This window comes from Vanessa cardui, chromosome 14 (genome assembly GCF_905220365.1).
Source record: "Vanessa cardui chromosome 14, ilVanCard2.1, whole genome shotgun sequence".
Lineage (NCBI taxonomy): Eukaryota > Metazoa > Arthropoda > Insecta > Lepidoptera > Nymphalidae > Vanessa > Vanessa cardui.
In genome coordinates this window covers 1,322,203-1,348,123 of record NC_061136.1, presented here as the reverse complement: position 1 = coordinate 1,348,123, position 25,921 = coordinate 1,322,203, and the positions used below count along the sequence as shown (strand labels likewise).

At 32.7% G+C, this 25,921-nt stretch overlaps 2 protein-coding genes and 1 long non-coding RNA gene across 4 annotated transcripts; 2 read left to right on the top strand and 1 right to left on the bottom strand.

The window, feature by feature from the left end:
• Positions 1 to 50: 50 nt before the first annotated feature.
• On the top strand, positions 51 to 1,803 carry LOC124535251 (mitochondrial import inner membrane translocase subunit Tim17-B). Of its 2 annotated transcripts, none has more exons than XM_047111383.1 (4): positions 51 to 216; positions 292 to 456; positions 689 to 866; positions 1,257 to 1,803. In XM_047111383.1, the coding sequence occupies exons 2-4, from the start codon at positions 313 to 315 to the stop codon at positions 1,430 to 1,432; spliced, it is 498 nt and encodes a 165-aa protein (XP_046967339.1). In that variant the 5' UTR covers positions 51 to 216; positions 292 to 312; the 3' UTR covers positions 1,433 to 1,803. The 2 variants fall into 2 exon arrangements, with proteins under 2 accessions (XP_046967339.1, XP_046967340.1); XM_047111384.1 differs by having other exon boundaries at positions 53 to 216; positions 296 to 456.
• An 890-nt stretch (positions 1,804 to 2,693) lies between these two features.
• Positions 2,694 to 3,121, bottom strand: LOC124535250. Its single transcript, XR_006966800.1, has 2 exons — positions 3,036 to 3,121; positions 2,694 to 2,956 (listed from the first exon to the last, which is right to left on the bottom strand). It is a non-coding gene; the product is annotated as an uncharacterized LOC124535250 (long non-coding RNA).
• Positions 3,122 to 8,276: 5,155 nt separating this feature from the next.
• LOC124535315 (protein NETWORKED 1D) lies at positions 8,277 to 17,157 on the top strand. Its single transcript, XM_047111501.1, has 8 exons — positions 8,277 to 8,441; positions 10,110 to 10,202; positions 10,338 to 10,619; positions 11,003 to 11,104; positions 11,240 to 11,371; positions 14,907 to 15,071; positions 15,541 to 15,678; positions 16,193 to 17,157. The coding sequence occupies exons 1-8, from the start codon at positions 8,439 to 8,441 to the stop codon at positions 16,283 to 16,285; spliced, it is 1,008 nt and encodes a 335-aa protein (XP_046967457.1). The 5' UTR covers positions 8,277 to 8,438; the 3' UTR covers positions 16,286 to 17,157.
• The last annotated feature ends 8,764 nt before the right edge of the window (positions 17,158 to 25,921 follow it).

Below are 25,921 nucleotides of genomic sequence, written 5' to 3'. Positions count from 1 at the left end.
TTAGTCTATAACTTAATATTTATATGTTATCTTTAATTTGAGTGAATTGGAATTTGAGAGAGATATAGGAATTTATGAATCGTGAAGTGCGAACCTTGTTCTCGAATACGAAAACGAAAATGATGTAAATAGTACAAAATAAACGCAACTATACTGTAATAGTAATAATCTATATAAATATATATTTTATCGAAATTCGCTACATTTTATATGTTGGTGAGCATTATTTTACTGTTTAAGGTTAAATTCAGTGGCTTTGAGGTTATATTCTTACCTAACACTCGATTGCAGAGTTAAATCCTTTAAAATAAAATGGATGAATATTCAAGAGAACCTTGCCCTTGGCGTATTTTGGATGACTCTGGCGGCGCATTTTTGATGGGAGCGATCGGCGGTGGTATCTTCCATTCAATAAAAGGGTTCAGAAATGCTCCCGTAGGATTCAGTAGGAAAATGGTATGAATAAAATATTTTATATTTTAAGTGCAATAATAAATTAAAACTTATAATATAAAATCTGATACTTAAAATATTGACGAAGATTTTGAAATGTCGAATTGTAATGATAAATTTTGCGCAGTTTTATTTGGCAAGTCTTCTACGCAAGTTTAGTCATTTTGAATTAAAATGTAGTATAAATAGCATTATCATTTATACATTGTATAGAATATCTCACTTTGTTTTTTAGCTTGGTAGTTTAGCAGCTATGAAGGAAAGGTCACCGATTGTAGGAGGAAACTTTGCAGTATGGGGAGGAATGTTTTCAACAATTGATTGTTCACTTGTCTATTTACGACAAAAGGAAGATCCCTGGAACTCGATCATGAGTGGTGCACTAACGGGAGGCATCCTTGCAGCTCGAAATGGTACTATGCAGCATTTACTCACTTGTGTTCATGTCAGAGACCAAAAACACTATTTTTTCCTTATATAAGATGTATATAGGATATTCCTATAGCAGAAGCAAACATTATACAAATACTTAGCACTTTGCTGTATTTTGCATTACGAAGATAATAATATGTGTATATATTTACTTTAATTTTACATATATCAATAACTGTGCTGACATTCAAAAAATATATATTTTTTTATTAATCAGTAATAACAGTTTTGCTTCGTAGTTCAATTTAATGCTCGGTCTAAGTGGATTAAGAATATACTAATAAATACCATCATGGTGGAATAATTCAGGGAATTTAGACATTGGTTACTGATGGATAGTGATGAATAATGTTGTGAAAATGTTAATTCAGGTGTTCCGGCGATGGCAGGCAGTGCACTGGTTGGAGGCGTCCTTCTAGCACTAATAGAGGGCATAAGTATCATGTTCACAAGAATAACATCAGAGCAGTTCAAACCACAACAGCCAATATTTGAAGATCCTTCAATCTTAGGTCAAAGCCAGGCACAGGGACAAAGTTTTCAATAGATTTATGTTATAAATGAATGACAAGATTGTATGAGTAAAGTTATACTTGGTAATAAGGTATTTTCAAAACATTCATTTGTTTTAAAATCAAGCAAATTAACAAAACAAGTTAAAACCTATTGTCTATGGTTCAGACTTGTAATTTTAAAATAAATACTTATTTTAATTTTTTATTCTGTAAACATCTTTATGGTGTTAAGTTTCAGTCAAGTTTATTTTCATATGACAAAATTATTATTTACAAATAATATTTTTTGGAATCTGAATACAGGTAAGTGGATACCTGGTTATGTTGAAATTTTTTATGACACATGCAACTACTGCCAATAAAATAAATTATAAATACAGATTCAGTGATTCTTGCACACACAATCTTTAGTTCACATATGGCTTTCATACAAGATCTGAAATATAATAATTTAGATGGCAATATATAAAATGTCTGAAATTATATCATGTGCACAAAATTGTCAAATAAGAATATTTTTAATTAATATTTTCATCAGATAACTTTAATTTTACAATCTTGTTGAAGAATTTTCAGTGCTTTGGTATAATTTATTTACTAAAAGTTTTCCCCAATCTGAATTTTTAAGTGAATTATTTGCATCTGTGATATTTTCAGTTCGATACTGATTGCTCATAATTTCACTTGACAAATGTTAATTTTTTGTTTTTGAATATGGAACATAGTTGTCTATGTTCATTTTAAATATCATAATTTATGTTAGCAAAATTAACATACAACATATTTATTTGTTCCCCATATTGTTGTAGTGTTAGTCTGAATTGTTAGGAGGCTGTTCATGATAAAGATTTAATAAATTTTAGAGGATTTATTTATTCATTCTTCTATATTAAGTCTTACTTGTGACAGTCATTCTGATACTTTGTTATTAATATTATTTTTGCTGGCTTAAATTATGGTGTTCCGTTTGTAAAAATAGATACCAAATAAATATTTGTAAAAAATTGTTTATTTTTATTATTCCTTATCCGATTATTTTTAATATTAATTTATTCTAAATATAAACTTTTATTTCATTTAGTTCAAATCATATGTGGTTTGTAATAATTTAAGAAACATATTAACTTCATTAGCCCTATAATTTGAGACATCAGATATTGTAATAGGTTATATTTGTTTTTTGATATACATATATGACATCATATATATTAAAAAATTAAAAGTGTAGAGTAAGTTAGTGAATTGTTTTTTTAATTAATAATTTAGTGACAAAATAAATAATACTTAACAAACTTATGTTATAGATTTGGTATCATTTAATGTGACTGTAAATTGGATGGTTTGATCTCGGCTGCATTTTCGCCCACTTTCCTTACTTCCTTTATGACATGAGCTAGCACTTCCGGATCCACTCCTAATTCACAAAGCCTAATGCATATAGTTAGGGTTTCAGCGTCCAAACCAGTGCTGAGAAGTTGAGAAATTTGAAAAAGCATTTGAAATGTTTCACGAGCTTGTCCCACCTGAGCGTTTTTTTCCGAGGTCATGGTGAAGTACTGAAATAAAATGGTAACTTATAATCACGGTAAATACTTTTTTAACTCAATGATTTATTATTTTTACGTATTGTCTTACTGTTATGTACTTCAGTGTCTGACCGTTTGTAATTTTAAATCCAAAACAATTTGCTTCGCGTATAAGTCAAGTTTATCTACTAAATGTCAAAAGTCATATGTCAGATGTCTAATATCGCCTTGGATTCTTGCACTTAGTAATCTATTTTTTGCATCATCTATTTCTTTAAAATTAGATTGTTAAAACAATACTGTTAGACTTGATTATATATTTGTAATGAAGATTAACCATAAACCTCATTAGAATTATTCACCCAGAAATATTAAAAATGGACCAAGATTTTTATTGCTACACGAAACAATTCTAAAGATATAATTTGATATTTTTTTAATGCTCTTACAATTTAATCCAGTTAACTGTTATTATAATTATCATCAAAGTTACTCTCATTTTCAAATTATTTGGCGCGTGGCCGACCGGATACGCAGCGTTTCTACTTTATTCGGTGTTTCGTCTTTTATAATTACTCATTTGTGTTAATTAAGTGTTACTTATTAGACATAGAATTACTTGTAATTATAGCCTAGCAAGTTGTGGTATCGTAGCGGAATCAACATGAAAACTGTACAAATTAAAAATGATAAAGTATGTAAGTACAAACCCACCTAAAACATTTTGGTCCAAAAGAGTTAGATTGAATAAAAGGAAATATTATTAAAAATCAAAATCAAATCCCCATGAAGTAGATTCTTAGAATTTATTTTTATTTGAAATGTTTAAAGCATTTCTATCAGTTGTGATAGTATCAGTATGTGATCTAAGTTGTTCAGTATTTAAGTGCTATAGTTTTGTTTTAAGTATGAGTAAGGTTTTTAAGCAACAAGATAGACATATTTCTCGAGCAAGTTCATTGTCGCTTTTTGCGTTTTTGACTGTTCTGAAAGTTACGCATAGAGAACAAATTGTAAGTCTACCTCATTTTTGAATCTTGGTCCGAAAACAAACCCTTTGTGCTGTTGTAAAATGTGATTGTAAATCTGTCTTAGTTATATCCTACATCTGAGTAAACTGCTGGTGCAGGTTAATTTGAAATACATAGTTAGGTCAATATGCCATTAAATTTACATTATATATCCTGTTTGTGAGTACTAGATTCACGCCCAATGCTCATGTTGACATTCATCGTGAATATCAAATCACTTCATAGTATCCCAAATATGCAAGCGCATGAGAGAAGCGGGATGTGGCTAAGATTGCGCTTCTATAACCGAGTTTTGATACGATACGCTTCAGTTATTTTATTTACTTTTAAGAAACAAAAGTTCATTTGTTTTTGACACAAAACGAAAGAAATTGAAATACTACTCTTTACTAAAATCTGAACATGTAAATAAATAATAATATTCTAAATATTTTGTATGACTGAACTAAATGAAAATAACAATGTAACAAGAACTGCAAACTTGAAATGATTGATTTAGGTTGAGTTACGTACATATATGTGTTATTTATTTTTGATTGAATTAATCGTAGCACTTTTTCTTGTTTTGTCTGTTATTACTTTATAAGATAAAATAATCTATGACCTCAACTTTTTTTAGTGGTAGGGTTTTGTATCAACCTGTCGGTATGTATTCCGCTCATCAGACATTTCACCACCAAACAGCAATACATGATTAGTCATGTACAAAATCAAAATAAACTTTATTCAATTAGGCTTTTACAAGTAATTTTGAATCGTCATTTAACAATTAAGTGAAGCTAACACCGGTTCGGAAAGTAGATTCTACCGAGAAGAACCGGCAAGAAACTCAGTAGTTACTCTTTTTTAACCTGGAACCTGGAAGTAAAAACGCATTAATTCCACGCTTTTTTATCGTCTACAAAATCTTTTATCGAATAATATGCCTTTTTTACTTTTATTTTACCTTATTTTACCTTAGATCATGTGTTTAAGTATGGTCAGTGCTCAGCTGATGCATTTTCATACCATGATCTCATCTATCTTTCTTATAAAATACGTCCTCCAAAAGCGAAGCCGAGAGTACTTCTGCAGCGTAATTTTGGTGGAATGGATATTGACAGTCTCCGTACAGATGCTGGTAAAATCGATTGGTCAGTAGTAATTGGTGCATCCACGATAGATGAAAAACTAAACATTTTCAATTCGCTTTTAATACAGCTGTACGACAGGTATGCCCCTGTTAGACCTGTTAAAATTAAACATCTTCCTGCACCATGGCCTTGTGATGATTTAAAAGCTATGATTGCCAAAAAAGCACTTTATAAAGCACGATTGAAGTCAGATCAAACAGAGGCCAATCGCACAAAGTACAATAAATTTCGTAATCGCTGCAATACATTGTGTAGAGATGCACAACGACGTCACATTCACAAATCTGTCGAAAACGGCGACACAACCAGAACATGGAAATTTTTAAAGTCACTTGGAGTTGGTAAAAATTCTCAAATTTCACTTTCTTCTAATATGGATATTGAAAATCTTAATAATCACTTTTCTGCTGCTAACGTAATGGATAGCGCTGATAAAAAATCTACGCTTGATACTCTCTCTTCAATGTCAACTCCAAATTATCCACCGTTTACATTGAATCAATTTACTGAATGTGATGTTAAAAAGAACATATTGTCTATCACGTCCAATTCTGTAGGCACCTCTTCTGTAGGATAGTATTAGCCGTAGTATGATATTACCTATCATTGACATCATTATCCCTGTTTTAACTCACATCCTAAACCATTCCGTTAATACCTGCGAATTCCCTGATGCATGGAAAAATGCTCAAATTATTCCGTTACCAAAAAAGGCTAACCCCAGCACTTGTTCCGACTTTCGCCCAATCTCCATTCTACCTTTTCTTTCAAAAGTTCTAGAGAAGCTAGTCCATCACCAGCTTAGTCTATTCCTTAATCAATTCCATATCCTAAATCCCTTACAATCCGGTTCCCGTCCTGGTCATAGTACGGTTACTGCGCTGGTGAAAGTTACCGACGACATTCGATGGGGAATGGACAATAAGCACCTAACAGTTATGACTTTACTGGACTTTAGCAATGCTTTTAACACTGTCGACTATGATATACTGTTAGGTCGGCTACGTTCTGTTAACATATCTCCGTCAGTTATTGATTGGTTTCGCAGTTACCTACGAGGGCGCCGGCAACGTGTCCGTATTGATGAGACTGTCTCGTCTTGGAGTGTTGTAAAATCCGGCGTACCTCAAGGGGGAGTCTTGTCACCTTTACTCTTTTCACTATTTATTAATTCTATAACATCTAAAATCACTTCTCTCTTTCACATGTATGCAGATGATATACAGATTTATCGCCATTCCACCCTAGAGAACCTACCTCTTGCTATTTCTGCCATTAATAATGACTTGGAAGAGATCTGCCATTGGAGTAAGTCTCATGGTCTCAAGGTGAACCCCTCTAAGTCTCAGGCCATTATTATTGGCAGCCAGAGTTTGGTTTCGAGAGTGGTTTGGTCTGATTTACCTTACATAAAATTTAATAATGCCGTAATACCTTATAGTCCAAATGTTAAAAATCTAGGTAATCATTTAGATAATACTCTATCGTGGAACTGCCATATTAAAGAACTAAGTCGGAAAACTATTGGCTCCATTAAATCTCTACAGCGTCTGCGTTATTTCCTTCCTATTCCAACCAAAATTATGTTAGCACAATCTTTACTCCTATCTATTCTCGATTACGCTGACGCAAGCTATCTTAATTTAACCGAGGACCAACTAAACAAACTTGAGCGACTCCAAAATATTGCTATACGTTTCATATTTGGCTTGCGCAAATATGACCATGTTTCCAACTTTCGATCTAAACTCAAGTGGTTATCTATTCGCTTTCGCCGGAATCTGCATGTTCTCTCGCTTCTTTATTGCGTCTTGTTTAATGTTAATGCCCCGACTTATTTAAAGGAAAAATTTGAGTTCCTAGGACTATATAATAAAGGGTTAAGATCGGCTGAAAATCTGACATTGAGGATACCTGTGCATAACACAAAATTTTTCAAAATGTCCTTTACCGTACAGGCTATCCAACTGTGGAATGCTTTACCCATTAACATTAAGCAAGCGCAAACGCTATTGTCTTTTAAGAGGTTGGTAAAAGAGCACTATCTGGCTATGGAAACTCAGTCACTTTATGGTCTTGTATAGTTTTTATGTTTTATTTGTTAATTTTATTTTGTTTCTTCTTTTTTTTTTTTACTTACTGTGACTTATTTAAATTTTTGTATTTACATAATTAAGTTTGAGACGACTTATATATTATATATTTAATATATTCATTTATATTTATATGTGTAATTGTTCATTTATTTTATTAGTATATATATTTATGTATATATGTATGTATGTTTATTTATATATGTATTATTGTATATATTAGGCACCACCTACCTTTTCGCTGCACAATTTCCCTAAATTAAAGGTTGTCTGGCAGAAATCGCTACTTAGCGATAAGACCGCCTTTTTGTACATTTTAATTTATTATTTTTTGTTCCATGTAAAGTTTCTTGTTTGTGGTGTACAATAAAGTATATTCTATTCTATTCTATTCTTATTTTATTTTTTACAAACGATTTGAATTTACGAAACGGAAAAGTTAAAAATGTCAATCATGAATAGTAGATGAAAGACATGCTATGATTTTAGCTCCCAGAGTTTTGGAAATTTGCTGGTCCACGTAGCTATGGTATAGGTAAATAACAAAGCGCTCGTTGTTGTTGTTGAATATTTAGCAAAAAAGCTTTTATAATTAAAATATCTCGTAGTCAGAATTAACTGAAAAAAGATATTTATGGTTATTGGAATATGGAATGGACTACATAGTGAAGTAATTGCCAGCCAGACTTCCCGCTCAGCCATTGCCATCTTATCTCGATACAGATTTGAAATACTTATTAAATCTTGGCTACGATAGTTAGATAGATAGACAGTTTTTTAATGAAGAATGTCACTTTTGTTTAAAGCTAGATGACAGATATCCTAAAGTAGGTACGGTCTTCCCGGAGAAAGATCACTAAGTGTAATATTTTTGGAAGTAGGTCTTATTAAGTTGAATTCTTATTTATTAATAATACTTATTTTAGTAAGATATTATAATGTGATGCTATAAATCACGCATTACCATTTAAGAAAATATATGATGTACATATTTTACGCAAAACTTGTATTTTATTAAAAGTTTTTAAAGATAATTTATGTAAAAAATATCTACAAATTGAAAGTTAAGCGCGAAAGTTGAGAATTTCTGAGCGCTTTCAAACGTGTTCTATTTTTAAATCTCTGCGTCTGCACTCCTGAAATAGATAGTGTTAAAGTTTCGGGTGTTACTTGTGCGCGGTTTGCTGTTTAAAATTCGAAGCAATTTCTAGATTAATTTCTAATTAAGTAAACGTTGTCGTTTTCGAACCAAAATATGGTAAGTGATATAAAACCTCTTTCTTTTAACGATACTGACGCATTTGCCTACGTAAAAGCTATATAAATTATTAAAAATAAATTTGTGTCATGTCACCCATTTGCCGGGTAATTTTAATCCACGTATGCCTAATGTGTTGTGAAATTTAATGGACGGTGATGGAAATGGATTTAGAACGGTTGTATCGATTTACGTGAAATTGACGATTATAGTATGAGGTCTATATGGACCAGAGTACGAGAATCGTGTGGCGTTAAGGTAACAAAGGAAATACGCATATAGTATGACGACTTTAATTTACATTTATTCAACGATAATTTAAATGTACTTTACATTATTATATTTTGTTTCAAATAATAATCAAATATTTGCCTCTTTATTATTCTTTGTAACTTAATACTTTTATTTTACATGACATTGGCATGTTGGTAAAAATACATTTATATTTATTTGTATTGTAACATTATTTATTCTTTAAGTTTTTTGGAAAACGATTATTATTATGATAAGGAATTTCTGAAATTATCATAGGAATTGAACCCGGGCCTAAAGCAAACTGATAATGTCGTTGCTAAATATTATATCAATAAACGATTTCTCGTTATTCCTGTTAACGAATCTAATGAAGCGATTTCCAAAACAACATATGCGCCCTACACTGTCTCTTACTCCATGTCCGTGCTATGTCTACACGTGACCACCACAGTGACTACTCATTGTCATTTCACTGATCAATAGCGTAAATAATTGTGAACGAGAATATTTTGCCTGTACAGTTACGATACGGGTTTGACAGTTTTGTAGAACTCGTGCATCTCAACCGATGATTGCGGGTTGAAAACCCAGGCAAACACCACTGGATATTCATGTGCTTAATTTGTGTTTATAATTCGTCTCATGTTCGGTATTAAATGAAAACATTGTGAGGAAAGCTGCATGTGTCTAATTTCATACAAATTCTACTACATGTGCATTTCACCAACCCGCATTGGAACAGCGTTGTGGAATATGTTCCGAACTTTTTCCTCAAAGGGAGAAGAGGCCTTAGCCCAGTAGTGGGAAATTTACATGCTGTTGTGTTGTTGTAGTTTTCAAATAATTGTATTAAACGTAAACCTACCACCGCTTCGGAATGTAGATTCTATCGAGAAGAAACGTCAAGAAAATCTATCGTTTCTCTTTTTTAACATTTTAATTACAATGTAATTATTTCAGTCCAATAAATTCAAAAGTATATACATAAAATATCCTGCATGAAAGTCAATAATTATTAGCCTCCATGCTTATTTATATATTTTTGCGTCATATACGACTTTATGAAAACCATACATGCGACAAGCTGTTAATACGTTCCATTGGTCGTAGTAGACCATGTCATGGTCATTTCCGTACCCGATACGTCCATTACACGGTCAAGGTATGAGACGGTGTAGTGTGCACACTCCTTTAGACCAACTTTTTCCTAAATTGAAAGCAAGCTCTGAGCTCTATTTTTACATAAAGAAAACTTCTTAGATTTTTCGTTTTTATAAGTTCTGGTGTATATACAATATACATATAAAAATATATTTGAGTAGTAAAATATTATCGCTTTGTTTAATTAATGGGAATCACAAAATAAAAAAAATGGTTCAATTATATCATGTGTAAACATTTTTATGTTTTCAGGCGGATCCAGCGCAAGTACAAGGGGCAGGCAGTGGAGAAGGGGCATCGGAAGTAAAACCAATTGAAACTCCAAAGGTGGAACCGAAACCACTTGTAAGTGGTCTTGGTTATTTAGTTTAATTTGACGGTTACATAGAATATATTTAGATTAATATTAAAACTTTGAAAATTTTCCTATTTATATTACTTATCGGTTCTTCATATAATCAAGTCGTTTTTGTTATTAAGGAGGAAGTCAAAACAGTTGAGAGTGCGTCTAAAACAGATACTGTGACAGAACAGGCTCTGAAGCCAGAAACAGTACAAATAGCTACTCAAACGTCTGTCTCTGAAGTTGTTACTAATTCAAATGAAGTTCCGCCAAAAGAACCCGAAGCAAAAAAAGAACCTGGCCCTGATGTTCAAGCAACGGCAGCTGATGCTGCAGCAACAGTCCCAACAGTTCCTGCTGTTGAAACAAAGGCAGATGAAGTCAAATCCGAAGAAAAAAGTGATGGAACACAACAATCTGTAAGTTAAATATTAAGTAAAAATATTATGGAATTGAAATTGATATCGAATTATTAGGTAACTCGTAAGGTTAAATGGGCAACATCGCCTTTTAAAATGAGCATTACATGTGTAGCCACTAGTTACATTGACAATATATTGTAAACTAAAATATATATGTTACGCTGTTAATTTATAAATAAGTTTAGTTTCATTTATAAATATATTAATAAATCTTTGTAAATATTATTCATTGGCGATGAAATAGTTTGACTGTTTATAACTTTATCTGTTTTCAATTGTCTGGAGGCATTTTAAAACAGACATCTTTCAAGATTTTTTTTTAAATTAATAAACACGAGATTCCATTTATAATTTAAATTGTTTTCTTTTTTTTAAAACAGAACGATTGGCAACAAAGAGAACAGGAACTTCTCAACAAGATTGAAGAACTAGAAAAGTTTAAGAAGGAAAGGACGGAAGATGGCTTTAAGTTAGAACTTAAAGTGAGTAAAATTTATAATATTGAAACTGTCATTCAGATTAAGACCAATTATTTAAGTCTCATAGATTATATAGGGATAAGCAAAAATTTTAATGAAAAGATAAAATCATTAATCTGTATAATTCTCAATTATTAGGTACGCGAAGAAGAAATAGATCTCCTGAAAGCTAGAGTCAAGAACCTAGAGACGGAACTACAAGCAGCTCTCTCTAAGCCTGGGAATAAAAACCACGAGTTAGTGGAGAAAATTAAACTACAGCACGAAGAGGTCAGTCATACATTCGTCCTTAGATTATCTTCTCGAAGTTGTAGTTGACGATACAATTTTGTAGATTTATGTTGATATAGATAAGTTAGATTAGTATTTGGATATTATTGACGTCACTACAGGACGAGAAGGTCTTTGGGAAATTCTAACGAATCTACCTACGTAGACTTCGTTAGCGTTAAGTTATACAAATAAAAAAAAACGCGTGTATTTTCAAATAAGTAATTCTGTCAGTGTCAAAGATTAAGAAAAAGGACTTGCTTCTCAGAAAAATCGCAGTTAGGCAATTTTACTTGTGGCGATGTACAAATTCTTGCAATACCCTAAACATTCAAATTTTACCAGATATTTAAAAAGTCACAGTGCAATAAATAAACTCACATAATTGTAACCATGAAACGTTACAGGCGTGCAAAAAGAATATTATGTATCATAACAGTCAACAATCCCTTTACAAATATTTCCTACGAGACAATATTTCAAAAATAGAACAAATAAAAAAAAGAATAAAATTCACATGTACATACATATCTAAAATTTTAAAAATAGAACAGTAAAATACTTATAGTAAAATTATTAATTCGAGTCAGTAAAATGACATTTCCAGTGTTGCAGGTTTTTAATCTCAAATAAATAGTGATGTGATAGAATCTCGACTATAATTTTGGGAATTTCGACTAAAGCACTATTACTAATTCCAGTCAGTAAAATAACAAGTGCAACTGTCACTGATACTGTTCGGCAATCAATAGACATAGACATTTAGTCATGCTTTATTTTATTAAGTATCAAAGCGTTTTTTATTATAAATATTTAATACATACCGTATTAAATAATACGATTTTAGAAATATGGACCTTACCAGCGTATTAAAATTTCTCACTACAATATTATTACAAAGCTGGGAAAAAATGTATAAAGAGGTTCAGAGGAATTAACACTAAAAGGTCAGGAAAATACAAGTCATTTTATACGTTTTTATTCATTACGGTTGTTATTGATTCCGACTCCGATTCTGAATCGGTATATTCAGAATCGGAATCGATATCAGTTACATTTATAACAAATGAATCCACATATTCGTCTATGATGTGGTCGAGTTGACACATTTTGTCTTCGTCTCCAATTTTCAGGTGTCACTTCCTTCAGGCCTTCTTCAAATAATTTTTTCACGTCATTTATTTTAAAAGTTTTATTGTTCCTGGCGATGTACCCCTTTGCTTGAGCCCAAATTAACTCTATCGGGTTGAGCTCACAGTGATTGAGAGAAATTTTAATACACTGGTAAGGTCCATATTTCTAAAATCGTATTATTTAATACGGTATGTATTAATTTACAATAAAAAAAAAACGCTTTGATACCTAATAAAATAAAGCATGACTAAATGTCGAAGTCTATTGATTGCCGAACATCACTATTGTAGCGGGTAACCCTTTTTTGTATAAGTGACAGTTGCACTTGTCATTTTACTGACTCGAATTAAAAATCGTACTATAAGTCTTGTATCTGAAACGTTGGCTTAAGGCAGATTAATTAATTAGACTTAATCTAAACGCTCATTGGTCGCCTATAGCGTCACCGTCACCGACGAATGACAATTCGGATTTAAGCCAGATTAATTAATTTGTTTTTGATTAGCGTTTCAGAAACTGAAGTTTGGGAGTAAAATTTGATTTGAGTCGTCAGCATTTATAGATTATATAAATAGAAGTGATTGTTGATTATTATATTATCAGAATTGGTTTAACGTTAATTTGACTGCCTCTGTGTGATAACTGAATGAATGTTTAATATTATTTCCTTGTTTCACAGATTCCTTTAGAGTGGCAATGTGACTTCCACACTAATAGATACATTTCATTATTTTATTTTCGTAACTTATATAAATATAACCTACATTTAATTTTATTACTGCTTATGCATATTTTGACGTGAAGTCGCAAGTTTTGTCACGCTGTATAATCGTTGGAACAAGATTCCCGTAAAACAAAAGTTTTATGTTGATTCGATTATTTTTTCGTGGCATTTTCTTTTAAAGTACCTAAGGTAATTCCTTCCTAATAAAAGCAAATCAAACAATAATAATATCAAGACAAAAGCATAACGATCAACTCAGTAATAAAACATCGATTGTTATGGAGTTAGTAAGCCGAAATACAAACAAAAGACTATACCAATACAAAGAGTTACTCATACATCGATAACTTCATCGAGCATAAGCAACATTAATCAAAACAATCAAATATTTATTGGACATTAGACATCGTAATATTATTCGTAATAATTCATCAAATACAAAAGCTCGAGATAATCCGAAAAGGAACAATCTGCGAAGGAAAACAACAATTACATTAAATCTAATAAAACGGCGGACCGACGATAATCTTTGTCACTTCTTAGTATTGGATAAATGATTGACGTTTTGCTTTGAAACGACCTTATTTACGTTTGAATAGTTTAGACAGACGACATATTTATTGGATCTGATTAAGCTACGAACACTGTTCTGAACTTATACCTCGTAGGGTTTCGTGAAACTTAAAGATTAGATAAATCGATTAGTACTAGGTATTTATTGTGCTATTAATATATATTGCTTAATAAATGACATAAACTTTTCTTCATGTATTTACGTAGTACGAAAGTTATTTGATTATAAGTTATTTAAGTGGAATTTTGGCCGCTTTTATTGAAAGAAAAAAGGGGGTGGAATTCATGGAAGCTATTTTATAAGAAATTAAAGATTACTAGCCAGGCACATATATTCGCTGATTTGATAATATTGGAATCTACAGGCATTATCATTATAAGTCTCAATCGAATTTAATGATGCGTATCATATGAACTTTAGTATTCCTATTTTCAACTTAAGGTAATTTATACTTTTTACTAAGAATGTATAGGTGATTATACCACATTGAGTTATTAAGCATTATACACTTGTTAAAATTCTCGATGCACGAAGGATATATCGGTGATAATTTTTGTACTTGTAGGTTTAATGAGTTAGATTCTGATTAATTATAAAATGTGTGCTCGTTTCATGCAGTGAGCCATATTTATAGACGTTTAAAGTTATGGACTTTCTGATTACGGCAATTAAGTTTTACAGTCTAGTATTTTTCTCTAGCCGTGGACTATCGAACGCAAAACGAATTATTCAAATCGGGTTGGTCGTCAGCGTAGGATACGCTACCCTATAACCTATAACTATACAAAGCCTTCCAGCTTTAAACATAAATTTTGTACAGGTTCTATAGTCGTTGAGATTTTTTTTATGCATTTTAAACGTTTTAGACTTGGACTTAACTTAAATCATTTGAATTTTCACACGTATTTTTTTAAAAATGGATGCAAATAACGAAAAGTGTCCACTTAATTATTTCCATAATTAACTATGCGGTACATCAAACAGACTATAAATTATATTTTAAGAGATTGAAGATAAGCCGATTGAGTCTCCGTACTTTTGTCTTCTCTCTTGTTTTGTTTTTTTGGTTTCTTTTAACCTTTTTGTTATTTCCAATACTTCAGCTTCTTAGCAAAGCCCGTGGAATGATCTTCGACAAAACGAAGATGGTCAAGAACCAAGAACTACAGATAGAAGCGTTGACGACACAAGTTCAGTCTTTGAAGGACATCAATCAAATTACTAAGGACTTGCTGGAAATAAGAAACTCTGAAGTGAAGGCCATGGAAGTGAGTTACCTTTTTAATAATTGCACTTTAAATTTCTGTCTCTTTAAATTGGTATAAAGGTATATTAGCAGAAAAGTTTTGTTACTTGAATAAGCAGTCACTTCACGCATTATCATTGCCATGCCAATTATAAAGGTATTTGAAATTTTAGGAGTTGTGCCAGACGTATTTTTGTTCATTTTTTTTTCATAGGTATTTACGGGTATTTTCAAATCGTAGCTCAGGCTTAGTTGCTGATTGAAATATAATTGGTGAATAGAGCAGTAGAATTATAATCTGTCAGAAAAAAATAAGAACTCTTTTTACTGGCTTGATCAGTATCTTTAATCTTAAATATGAGACAAGATTAAGCAATAAGCTAATCATCAAACCCTTATGCAGATATTAATATTACCTGATATTACTCAATGCTCAGACCTGCTCTGGAAGCAGCAGTATATAATTTGTATCGTGGCTTGTCGTGGCGCAGGAGCGTTTACAGGTGATGGAGGCGCGCTTCAAGGCGGAGAAGGAGCGCTACGAGCTGGTACTGCGGCGCGCGCAGACCAGCACGCACATCAACGACGACCTGCGCCGCGAGTACGAGACGCAGCTCGCGCTCTTCAAGGTCACACGCTTGTATACCCTGCACGCAGCCTGCTTGTACTAATGGAACAATATTCTGAGAAGGACTACATTTTCTTTAATAACGATTACATTTTATAACGTTGAGAGAAAACTTTCCTTTCTTTTCCAGTTCCTTTTTTCACAGTAATTTGATAGATTAACGAGATGGCCCAGTGGTTAGAACGCGTGCATCTTAACCGATGATTGCGGGTTCAAACCCAGGCAAGCACCGCTGATTCATGTGCTTTAAAATTCATCTCGTACTCGGCGGTGAAGGAAAACATCGTGAGGAAACCCGCATGTGACGAATTTCATAGAAATTCTGCCACATGTGTATTCCACCAACCCGCATTGGAACAGCGTGGTGGAATATGTTCCAAACCTTCTCCTCTAAGGGAGAGGAGGCCGTTAGCCCAGCAGTGGGAATTTACAGGCTGTTGTTGTAACGAGACCATTTTTGATCAAATATTTTGATAATCTTATCGATATCAAATTTTTCATAATATTGTCTGCAGGAACTGAGAGAGAAATACGAGCAACGTGTTCAAGCGTTGGTCGCTGAGAACAATCGGCTCAAGGAGTTGCCCAACGGTGGAACATCAGGGTAGTCATTGTCATCGTCGGAACGAAACAAACAGTTAATTTCACTTCGAATGAAATGTAAACAGATACACACAGTACAAATAAAGAAACAAATTTTAATACAGTCCAATCCATTCAATTGTTATTACAGTCTTATAAAAGTGCTTTATTAGAAGAAATTGAAATGTCAGAATCTGATAAGCGAAAATGACTATAATAATTATAAAATCTATTGGATACACGGATCAAAATTGATTATCGTCGTAAGTCGGTTGCCATCATTTCAAGGTAGGATACAAAGTGAATTATTACAGAATCCTACTGTTGATTTTTGAGGGCCTTTGATTTTTTTACGCAATTTTTTGATTTATTCGTCGAATTCGTTGTCGATAAATGTTCTACTCAATTTTGAAACTAAAAATATTCTCCTTCAAATTTATTCCAATTTTTAAACATCAAAAGGTTTTCAAATTCTTTGAAGTGACAGTGAGTGGGTTCTATTACTGTAAGCTGACATTAATTATAAACTTATAAAAAGTTCAGTAAACACATTTTTTGGGAAACCTTAACGAAAACTTTAATCAATATGTCTTGATTTATAAAATTATAAAGTGTTTTTAATAGCGTAGGATGTTTGCAGTCAAACAGTTGTGACTCGCCATATTTGTTCGACAAATAAGTTTAATATCAATAAAATTGGCGTAGTTTTTGAGTTATATAATAGTTTGTTTCCTGTTGTGAATTGTGATCTGTTTACGTTTCATACGCGTTGATTTGATGGACTTAACGTATATAAAGACTGTTTTATAGAAGAGTGTGAATTAGTAAAAATAATATTTATATAATGTAATGTAATATTTTTAATGAAAATGTCTTTTTAATAAAGTTTTAAATACTTTTGTGTTTTATTATTCTAAATAACTGTATTTATTTTTTTAATAAAAATGCTAGCACTTATATCACGGATTGTAGGTAACGGTTTATGGATGTAAATTTCCAAAAGTTGGGCGTAGGCCTCTTCTCCTAGAGTTTTAGGAGAAGGTTAGGAGCAGATTTTACCACGCTGCTTCTGCTGTTTTGTGGATTCATATGTGGCAGATATCTGAAATTTGACACAAGCAGGTTTCCTCACGATGTTACTCTGCACCTCCGTGCAAGAGATAAATTATAAACACATTTTAGATTAGCAATCTAAAATTATCATTCCTAGTCAATACGCCAGCTAAAGACTCTTGACATATTATGTATATTGTAATCATACTGTCCGTTTCCTGTGCGTGAGCAATAATATAAAGAATTTAATTTCTCAGTAAAATAACCTACTCAGACGGGTTTGCACAAACATGTAATAAAATCTCTCGACTTTTTACCACAAGCAATTTCTTGGAAAATTGAATTCGCATGTAAGTTGACGGAAATAAGTTCGATAATACAAGATCACGTCGCTTGCGCTGGAGATAAGTGTCAGACTGAATAAGTGACTGTGAGAAATGCAAAAGTTGGCGTGTTTGGAGCTGTTACTCACACTGGAATCGATGGGATAAATCTAATTGAATTTAGCATAGGAGTCACTGATTAGAAGTATACTGGATAAAAATCTTCCATCCACAAAAGGGTACATTTCTGAAATAATCAAACAAAAAACAATTTTACTTATTTTTTAACAAGCAATTAAGCTCCGGCGAACTACTTCTTGTTCTAAATATGATATTACATTTGCTTGTGTAAAATGAGAAAGAAAACGTCGAAAAATGATTCAGTTGGACCTAATCAATAAAGTAACTTTTAAGTTGGTGGAAAATAAATATCAATTAAATAAGATATTTTTTTTTGTCAAATTGACCATTGTTTATCAGCTATCGAAGAGGTTTTTTCGGTCAGTCATTTGTTTAGCTTTTTTAGCTTTATCCAATGATGTTGTAGTAAACAGATATGTTATTAACGCGCAAAAAGTGAAGACTAGAAAACGTCCTAATTGAGACGTTTGCATTTAGTTGTTTTACGTAGTAATACGTTATAATACATCATAATTACGCAGTAATACGTTTTGCGTAATTAAAACATCTAGTTATCCCTTTTACTTATTGTTTTTATCAAGTGATCCTTTTTACTTTTAACGAAATGTAAAAATAAACTAAAATAAATGGTCCCCGGCGCGGCACACTTTTTTCTTTTATTTAGTAAGGATATAACATATCTGTTAATTAGAATATCATTGTCTTTATCTATTTCTACCGTTTTTGCCGGTACCATGAGAAGTCCTAGAAATTTCGTAGAACAATTCACTTTTTAAGGTTCATGATCATATTTTGGATCACATCATGGAAACACATGATTGTTTGATGAAACGGATGATCATCTGATAATATCCTCATTGGCCATGTCCGCCTGAACAATCTCTCAAAGAAATCTAGACAATGGCACTGTAAGAAAAATTATAAATTTTATGTCAGTTACACTGGAGTGAGAGTGTGAGTGAATGATCATTCAGCTCAAATGAAGCTTAACAATTCTGGAAACCACTTAAATATAGATAAGCCTTCGTCGCAATCATTTCAATGGCTCAGAAGGAATTCAGTTACACGTAGAGAAGATTACACACATACAAAGATGTAGCTGATCAGAATACATAGTATGTACCGTATCAATACCCAAGACGTGTTCTCAAGGGTGATTTATCGCGTCCCATGAAATAAACTTTGAATCGCTTGGGGTTGTTCTGAGTAAACTAATTACAAACTCGGAACTGCCCTATCTTCTAGTACGAAACTAGTAGTAGTCTAAGAGATAGCTACTAGTGTCTTTATGTTTGGCTATAAAGCAATATTTAGTTTGATTAATATACATGCTGCATTTCATTAGTGCTAAGATGTGGTGCAAACCCGTCGCTTTTCTCAAAACTCATTAATCATATATTCAATCACCAAACAGCGACACTTGGTATTGTTTTTTTTCAGTTTCAAAGGTGAGTGGACTAGTGTAACTAACACAAAGGACATAACAATATATGTATTTCTTAATGCTTGTGTTGCAGTGGTAGTGGTACTTCGGCACACTGAATTCTTATTTTACATAAATAAAAATGATATGGGACGGTATAATTAATGACGTATATATTTATCAAAATTAAATATAATATATTCAAATACTCGAAGACAATTTAAATAAAACTAGTTATACCGGATTTGAATCGCGTATATTAATTATTTTTGGCATCCCGACGTTTCGAGCACTTTACAGTGTTCGTGGTCACGGGTAGGTCAGTCTACAGCACTTTACAGCGTTCGTGGTCACGGGTAGGTCAGTCTACCTATGTTATTTAAATGTGTAATAATCGCGAAAATTTAAGACAACACTACTCGAAGAGAACTTTACTTGGCGGTAAGGCTTTGTACAAGCCCGTCTGGGTAGATACCACCCACTTATCAGTTATTCTACCGCCAAATAATAGTACTCAGTATTGTTGTGTTCCGGTTTGAAGGGTGAGTGAGCCAGTGCACCTACAGGCGCTAGGGACATAGCATCTTAGTTCCCAGGGTTGTTGGTACATTGACGGTGTAAGGAATAGTTAATATTTCTTACAGCGTCATTGCCTATGGGGGATGGTGACCACTTACCATCATGTGACCCATATGTTCGTCCGCCAACCTATGCCATAAAAAAGACAAGTAATATCCCTTCAAAGATATATTCCAAGTCAATGAAAATGATATCTACGACTTCTAACGGAGGCTCTTATGTATATTGCATATGAAATTTGTATAAATAAACCTTAAACATATTGTATTTCACAAAATAAAACACTAAAATATTAAAAATAAGACATACCAATGACAAACAATAAAATGGCGTGAAAGTGTGTGCGAAAACAGTTTTTCTATTATTTCTTTCACTTTCCTGTTTGCGGAACGCTCACCGTCGCCGTTAAGTAAATAGCTCCTAGAGTACAACTCGCCGTAACTAATTTATACTGCAATTAGTCCGAAGTCCACTTTATTAGTTTCGTCCCTCGAGTCGTTTAAGGATAGTCTCTGACCTTGGAAGGGTCAACATTCAAGATCATGGGGTTAATGATTTAAAGAACCCTCTAGATTTTTTCAGGTTAATCTATTTAATACCAGCGGGACACCCGCGAAACTTCGTGTTTATTCAAAAGTTTTTTTTTCGAATTTCAAATTTTTTTTGATTTCGAAACTGTAAGTTCATATACATATACATCTTTATTTGGTGGCAAACTCAAATTGCTTTATTCAATATAGAAGTATTACGGTTCGGAAAAGAAAATACCCTGACCTGAGAATAACTGGCGAAAGAAACTCGGCGGGTTTTTTTGTCTCATATATTATATAAACAATTTAAATTAAATTAAATAGCCAGGAGGCGATCGCTTCATTCCTAAGGTGTGCAATCGATCAAAATGATGAGAATATTTAAATATTTTTTTTACATCAAATAGTATAATATATAGTTAAGTAGAGAATTGGTGTCTGTCGATAATTTTATCTAATTTTCTTTCTGCTCCATAACTAGCCAGTAATATTTCCGCTCTCTTAAATTAATAATTTTTTAATTGGAACAATTTAATAGAACTTCCAAGGATTACTACAACGGTAATGGTAAATTACGATGATTCCATAAACATATAATTCTTTACCATACAATAGCGGCAAGCTAAAAGAAGTATTTACCATTACTTACACCGCCAATGCTTTCCCCTTTGTAACCAAAATGTTACGACTCACTCACCTGTAACCAGAATACAATAGTACAAAGTATTTGTGTTCGGCGGCAGAAAATCAGGAAGTTATCGATGTTTTTTAAAAATTCTACTTGTTTTCTGAACTGATTAAACAATTGTCCTTCAATGTATGCATTTGCGGTAAACCAAATAGACGTAACGTGGTCGTATTGAGGGCCATTTCATTCTGGCAATTTGTCACTGTCACCGCAGAGTTAATATATAAGCGCACAATGAATGTAAATTGAGACAGAGCGTCAAAATATTTAAGCCCGAACGATCCTGTGAATAAAAGCAACAAAACACCCTTACGAAACAAATACTAAATCGTTATATATGCAAAAAGAGCTGAGATGGCCCAGTGGGTTGAACGCGTGCATCTTACCCGATGATTTCGGGGTCAAACCCAGGCGAGCACTACTATATATGTGTGCTCAATTTGTGTTTATAATTCATCTCGTGCTCGGCAGTGAAGGAACACATCGCTAGGAAACCTGCATTTGTCTTATTTCATTGAAATTCTGCCACATGTGTATTCCACAAACCCGCATTGGAACAGCGTGGTGGAATATGTTCCAAACCCTCTGCTTAATGGGAGAGGAGGTCTTAGCCCAGCAGTGGAAAATTTACAGACTGTTACTGTTACTTTACTGTATACATGCAAATAACATGCATATTGATAACAAATTATCGAAATAGGTCATTATAGGTTCAAACCTTATACAGAATGCACTTCTTCCAAGTGATGAGCTTTGATCTAATGATATATTCGATACATAGACAATTTGGCTGCATCATTGGTATAAAGCTACTCAGGGCTTTTTTCAGTCAATGTGATAATTTTAATAGATTAATTTCTAATTTCACGTTATTCATTATTGAAAAGTTAAGGTAGACAAAACAGGTTTACATAATACAGAGACACATTACAAATATAAATTATAATTAGAGATGACCTACAGAAAGGCAAAAAGATATAGTGTACCAAATAATGGAACTCGAAACATGCATTTTTTAATGAACTGACGGAAAGACAAGTTTTTGAAATGGTTTACTAGGTTTTTGGAGTATTTTTAAACCAATTCTATTTGAAATCTATTCCTGAATCGTATTCAAAACAATAAAAAAACATATTTCAATGAAAATTGAGGCAGTATATTCTCATTGAATGGATCAGGGACTAACGTGGGCGACAGCACATTGTCTTTGTACCGATTGTTTTGAGCTAAAACAAATCAATGACGTCATTTTTGAATGAATTATAAACAGTAGACGAAGCACAGTATGTTATCATAATCAACAGGCGTTTTATTCGGTAATATGTTTGGACTTTCCTATTATAAAATATAAAATATGAACTCGTTTTCTTCCCTTAAACGTAAAGGACTCTGAAAGAATGAATTTCTCGTACCTCGTCTAGTTCAGAGGGTTGGTTGTTCAATTAGGTAAAGCTAAATTGACATCAAAAAGGCAAAGCAAGACGGTACTTCACGTTGGTCCATCGGCTAAAACTACACAAGGACCAAATTCGGCCTCACATGAAGTACTGCTCTCATCTCGGGGCGCACCAGTATAAGTTTTTCCATTTGAAGATGTTATACCACGCAATTAATGGGCATTTGTGACCTTACCATAATGGTCCTATTTGTTTGTGGGCGAATACGATTAAAAAAAAGCTTTACGAACAAGTACATGAAAATTATTTTGATCTTCCTTCAATGTATCTAATATAATTTTAAGTTTTATAAATGTTTTATCGTCAAAACTTGAACCTATTTAGAAAGGGTCTATTTAATTTATAATATCTGTAATATCAGTAGTTCGGGATGGTAATGGAATGGTGCAATAGTAATGTGATATAAATTATGATATGGAATCAAATGTCATAACACCGTATTGAAGGCTAATGTTGTTCTCGTAACATATCACAATTTGCAGAGCAGTAGTGATGCTGATGCTTTGTGCAGTATTGAAATCATCATCCCAGCAAGAGTTAATCTTGGATAGCCGGGAGGCGATTTGGTTACATTCAAATTACAAACAAATTTGTACCTGAAATCCCAAATGTATACCATCAAGGCCATCAAGTGAAAGAGCTTAAGAATACACACGGTTTATAAATTTAGCGTAACTTTTTATTACCCTTTTGTCATGATTTTTCTAAATATACTTATATAATTTGAATTGAAATAATAATTTTTAGTACGGTTTTCATTTTTAAATACGTTTTTATTTGAAATAACTTTGTTAGTATAATTATTAATTCGGTTATTGACACAGTATAGTGGGACTCCCGTCACTTCCTCTCGTGGAGTGGTGCGGCGAGCTGGTACTGCCTGGCACGAGAAAAACAAAAAGCGGTGGATTTTGAACGGGCAGGGCAGAAGAAAGCTACATTCGTGGATGGGCGGTCAAAGGATAAAATTATATACAATAAGGGAATAAATAATATACGTATTGATTGGTAAATTAATATAGTGACATAAATTAATGTTGTGTTAATAGTTTTATTACACTCAAATCTTAAATTGTTACTTATGACATTTCTTGCGGCAAATTGTTGTCGTATCATATACTTTTGACATTTAATTGTATACATTAAAAGAGGTTTATTGCACTTTTTTTGTCTATTGTTAATGAAAAAATAATCTTGATTTTCTTTAGTTACCTAGGGTGATATTAATAAGCGTAAATAACAAATTATTTATTTCTAATTTATATAAACAATAGTGCACTTAACGCAATAATGCATTGTGGGTACATGAATTCCACAAGTTCGTGGTCCGATAATGGGACTGTGCTTGGTTCAATAAATATCCGACCAATTTAAAGTAAAATTAAGATAAACCTAATTAATCCTATAATATAAAAGATTTATTACATTTGTGTTGCAGAATTGTAAGCTGGGTTTCTCACGAAGTTTTCCTACATCACGGAGATCATATATGTACATAGCTGATTTTTTAATACCTATTTTTATTTCTTGTCAATTCGTAGACTGGTAATGGTCCACCTGATGGTGCGTGGTAACCACTGCTCACAGACATTGGCACTGTAAGAAATATTAACCATACCTTAGGTGGTCAACACACCACCATTTATCAGAACGCTTATTATAACGTGTAACCATTAACAACAACAGCCTGTAAATTCCCATTGCTAAGCTAAAGGCCTCCTCTCCCTTTGAGGAGAATCTTTGGAACATATTCCACCACGTAGTTCCAATGCGGGTTGGTGGAATACATGCGGCAGAATTTCTATGAAATTTGTCACATGCAGGTTTCCTCACGATGTTTTCCTCCACCGCTGAGCACGAAATTAATTATAAAGACAAATTAAGCACATGAATCAGCGGGGCTTGCCTGGGTTTGAACCTGCAAACATCGGTTAAGATGAACGCGTTCTAACCACTGGGCCATCTTGACTTACTGGGCCATCTCGACTCTGTAACCAATGGATTGAATTTCCATGTTTTAATTTGTGTTAAAATTAATGAATTATAAATTAATCTTGTGTTCGGCGATTAAGGAAAACATCGCAAGGAAACCTGCATGTGTCTCATTTCAATTAAATTATGTTCCCTACCTACATTTCCAATAATCCACCGTGGAGCAGCGTGCTGGATTTAACTCCAAAATTAATTATTTTGGTATTAAATAATAACAATGGAACTAGTAAAAAATAGTCGTAGTATTTTGACAAAAACAGTAAGATATTTCAGTTTTAATAGATGCTCTCCTTAGTGTTGTGTTTTCGACCCATACCGAGATTGAGACTCAAATGACAGTCTTTCCCACTACAGCCTATACTTAGCCTAATAATTATGCGATCAAAACTAGAGAAAATACCACCAAGATATAAAAAATCGCTAAATAGGAGGTCATTGTCATCAGGTATCTTCCATTCTTATCCACTGTGGATATGTCTTGTCACGATCATTATACATAATTAATTTGTTTTTTCTTAAACATAAATATTCTGACACGGTGATTCTAAATCGAAGATTGTCGGATTGAAACTGGACAAACACAACTGCATTTTCATATGCTAAATATATATAACTTTATTTTTATAGTTAGTTACCCGCCCTGGTTTCAATACGGTGCAATACTGATACTGAATATACAACAGAATTTGTTTATTTACGACATCACATTAGAAACATCTACAATTATCAGGGTTTCTTAACTATATTGTCCATGTATTATATATAAAAACTTTCCTCTCGAATTACTCAATTTATTAAAAAAAAAACCGCACCAAAATCCATTGCGTAATTTTAAAGGTCTAAGCATACATAGGTTCTGAGAGCGGTAAGCGACTTTGTTTTATACTACGTAATGACAGTGATAATGGTACACTATACGTATATATCGAGATAGATTTAAAGTCTAACTAATCCTCGGAATTGATCAAAAACTAATTGTGGATAAGCTTAGCTAAGCTTATTTTAAATCCGGTTTGTTTTGAAAGAGCAACTATGCGAGTTTCTTCCCGTTTCAAATTGCATGAAGCTGCTTTCCGAAACTGTGGTAGAGTTAAAATATTAACGGTTTGACTTGAATAAAATATATTCGATTTAATTTTATAATGGTATGCCAAAAAACCCTTTCCATTTAAAACACAATTAATTTCAATTGGAGAAATCATTTGCTTATTAAAAACCGTGATTATGTATTTGCATTATTTGAGAGCTGTAAACAAAATAATGAATAATAATAAATATGAGACGACATCACATTCATTACTCTGATCCCAATGTAAGTAGCTGAAGCACTTGTGTTATGGAAAATCAGAAGTAATGATGGCTCATGGCTTTATGACCATCAATTTTTTGGCCGTTTCTATTCTTTAAGGTCATATATGCTTACATTTCTTTATCTAAATATATATACAACTGTATCAAAGTACATTTGGGTTATAA

Excerpts from the sequence above, each read along its gene's own strand:
- LOC124535251 (XM_047111383.1), top strand. The coding sequence starts at position 313 with ATGGATGAATATTCAAGAGAACCTTGCCCTTGGCGTATTTTGGATGAC. Across the intron at positions 457-688 it reads TAGGATTCAGTAGGAAAATG|CTTGGTAGTTTAGCAGCTAT; the intron begins GTATGAATAAAA and ends TTTGTTTTTTAG. Across the intron at positions 867-1,256 it reads CATCCTTGCAGCTCGAAATG|GTGTTCCGGCGATGGCAGGC; the intron begins GTACTATGCAGC and ends ATGTTAATTCAG.
- LOC124535315 (XM_047111501.1), top strand. Across the intron at positions 10,620-11,002 it reads GTGATGGAACACAACAATCT|AACGATTGGCAACAAAGAGA; the intron begins GTAAGTTAAATA and ends TTTTTAAAACAG. Across the intron at positions 11,372-14,906 it reads TTAAACTACAGCACGAAGAG|CTTCTTAGCAAAGCCCGTGG; the intron begins GTCAGTCATACA and ends CCAATACTTCAG.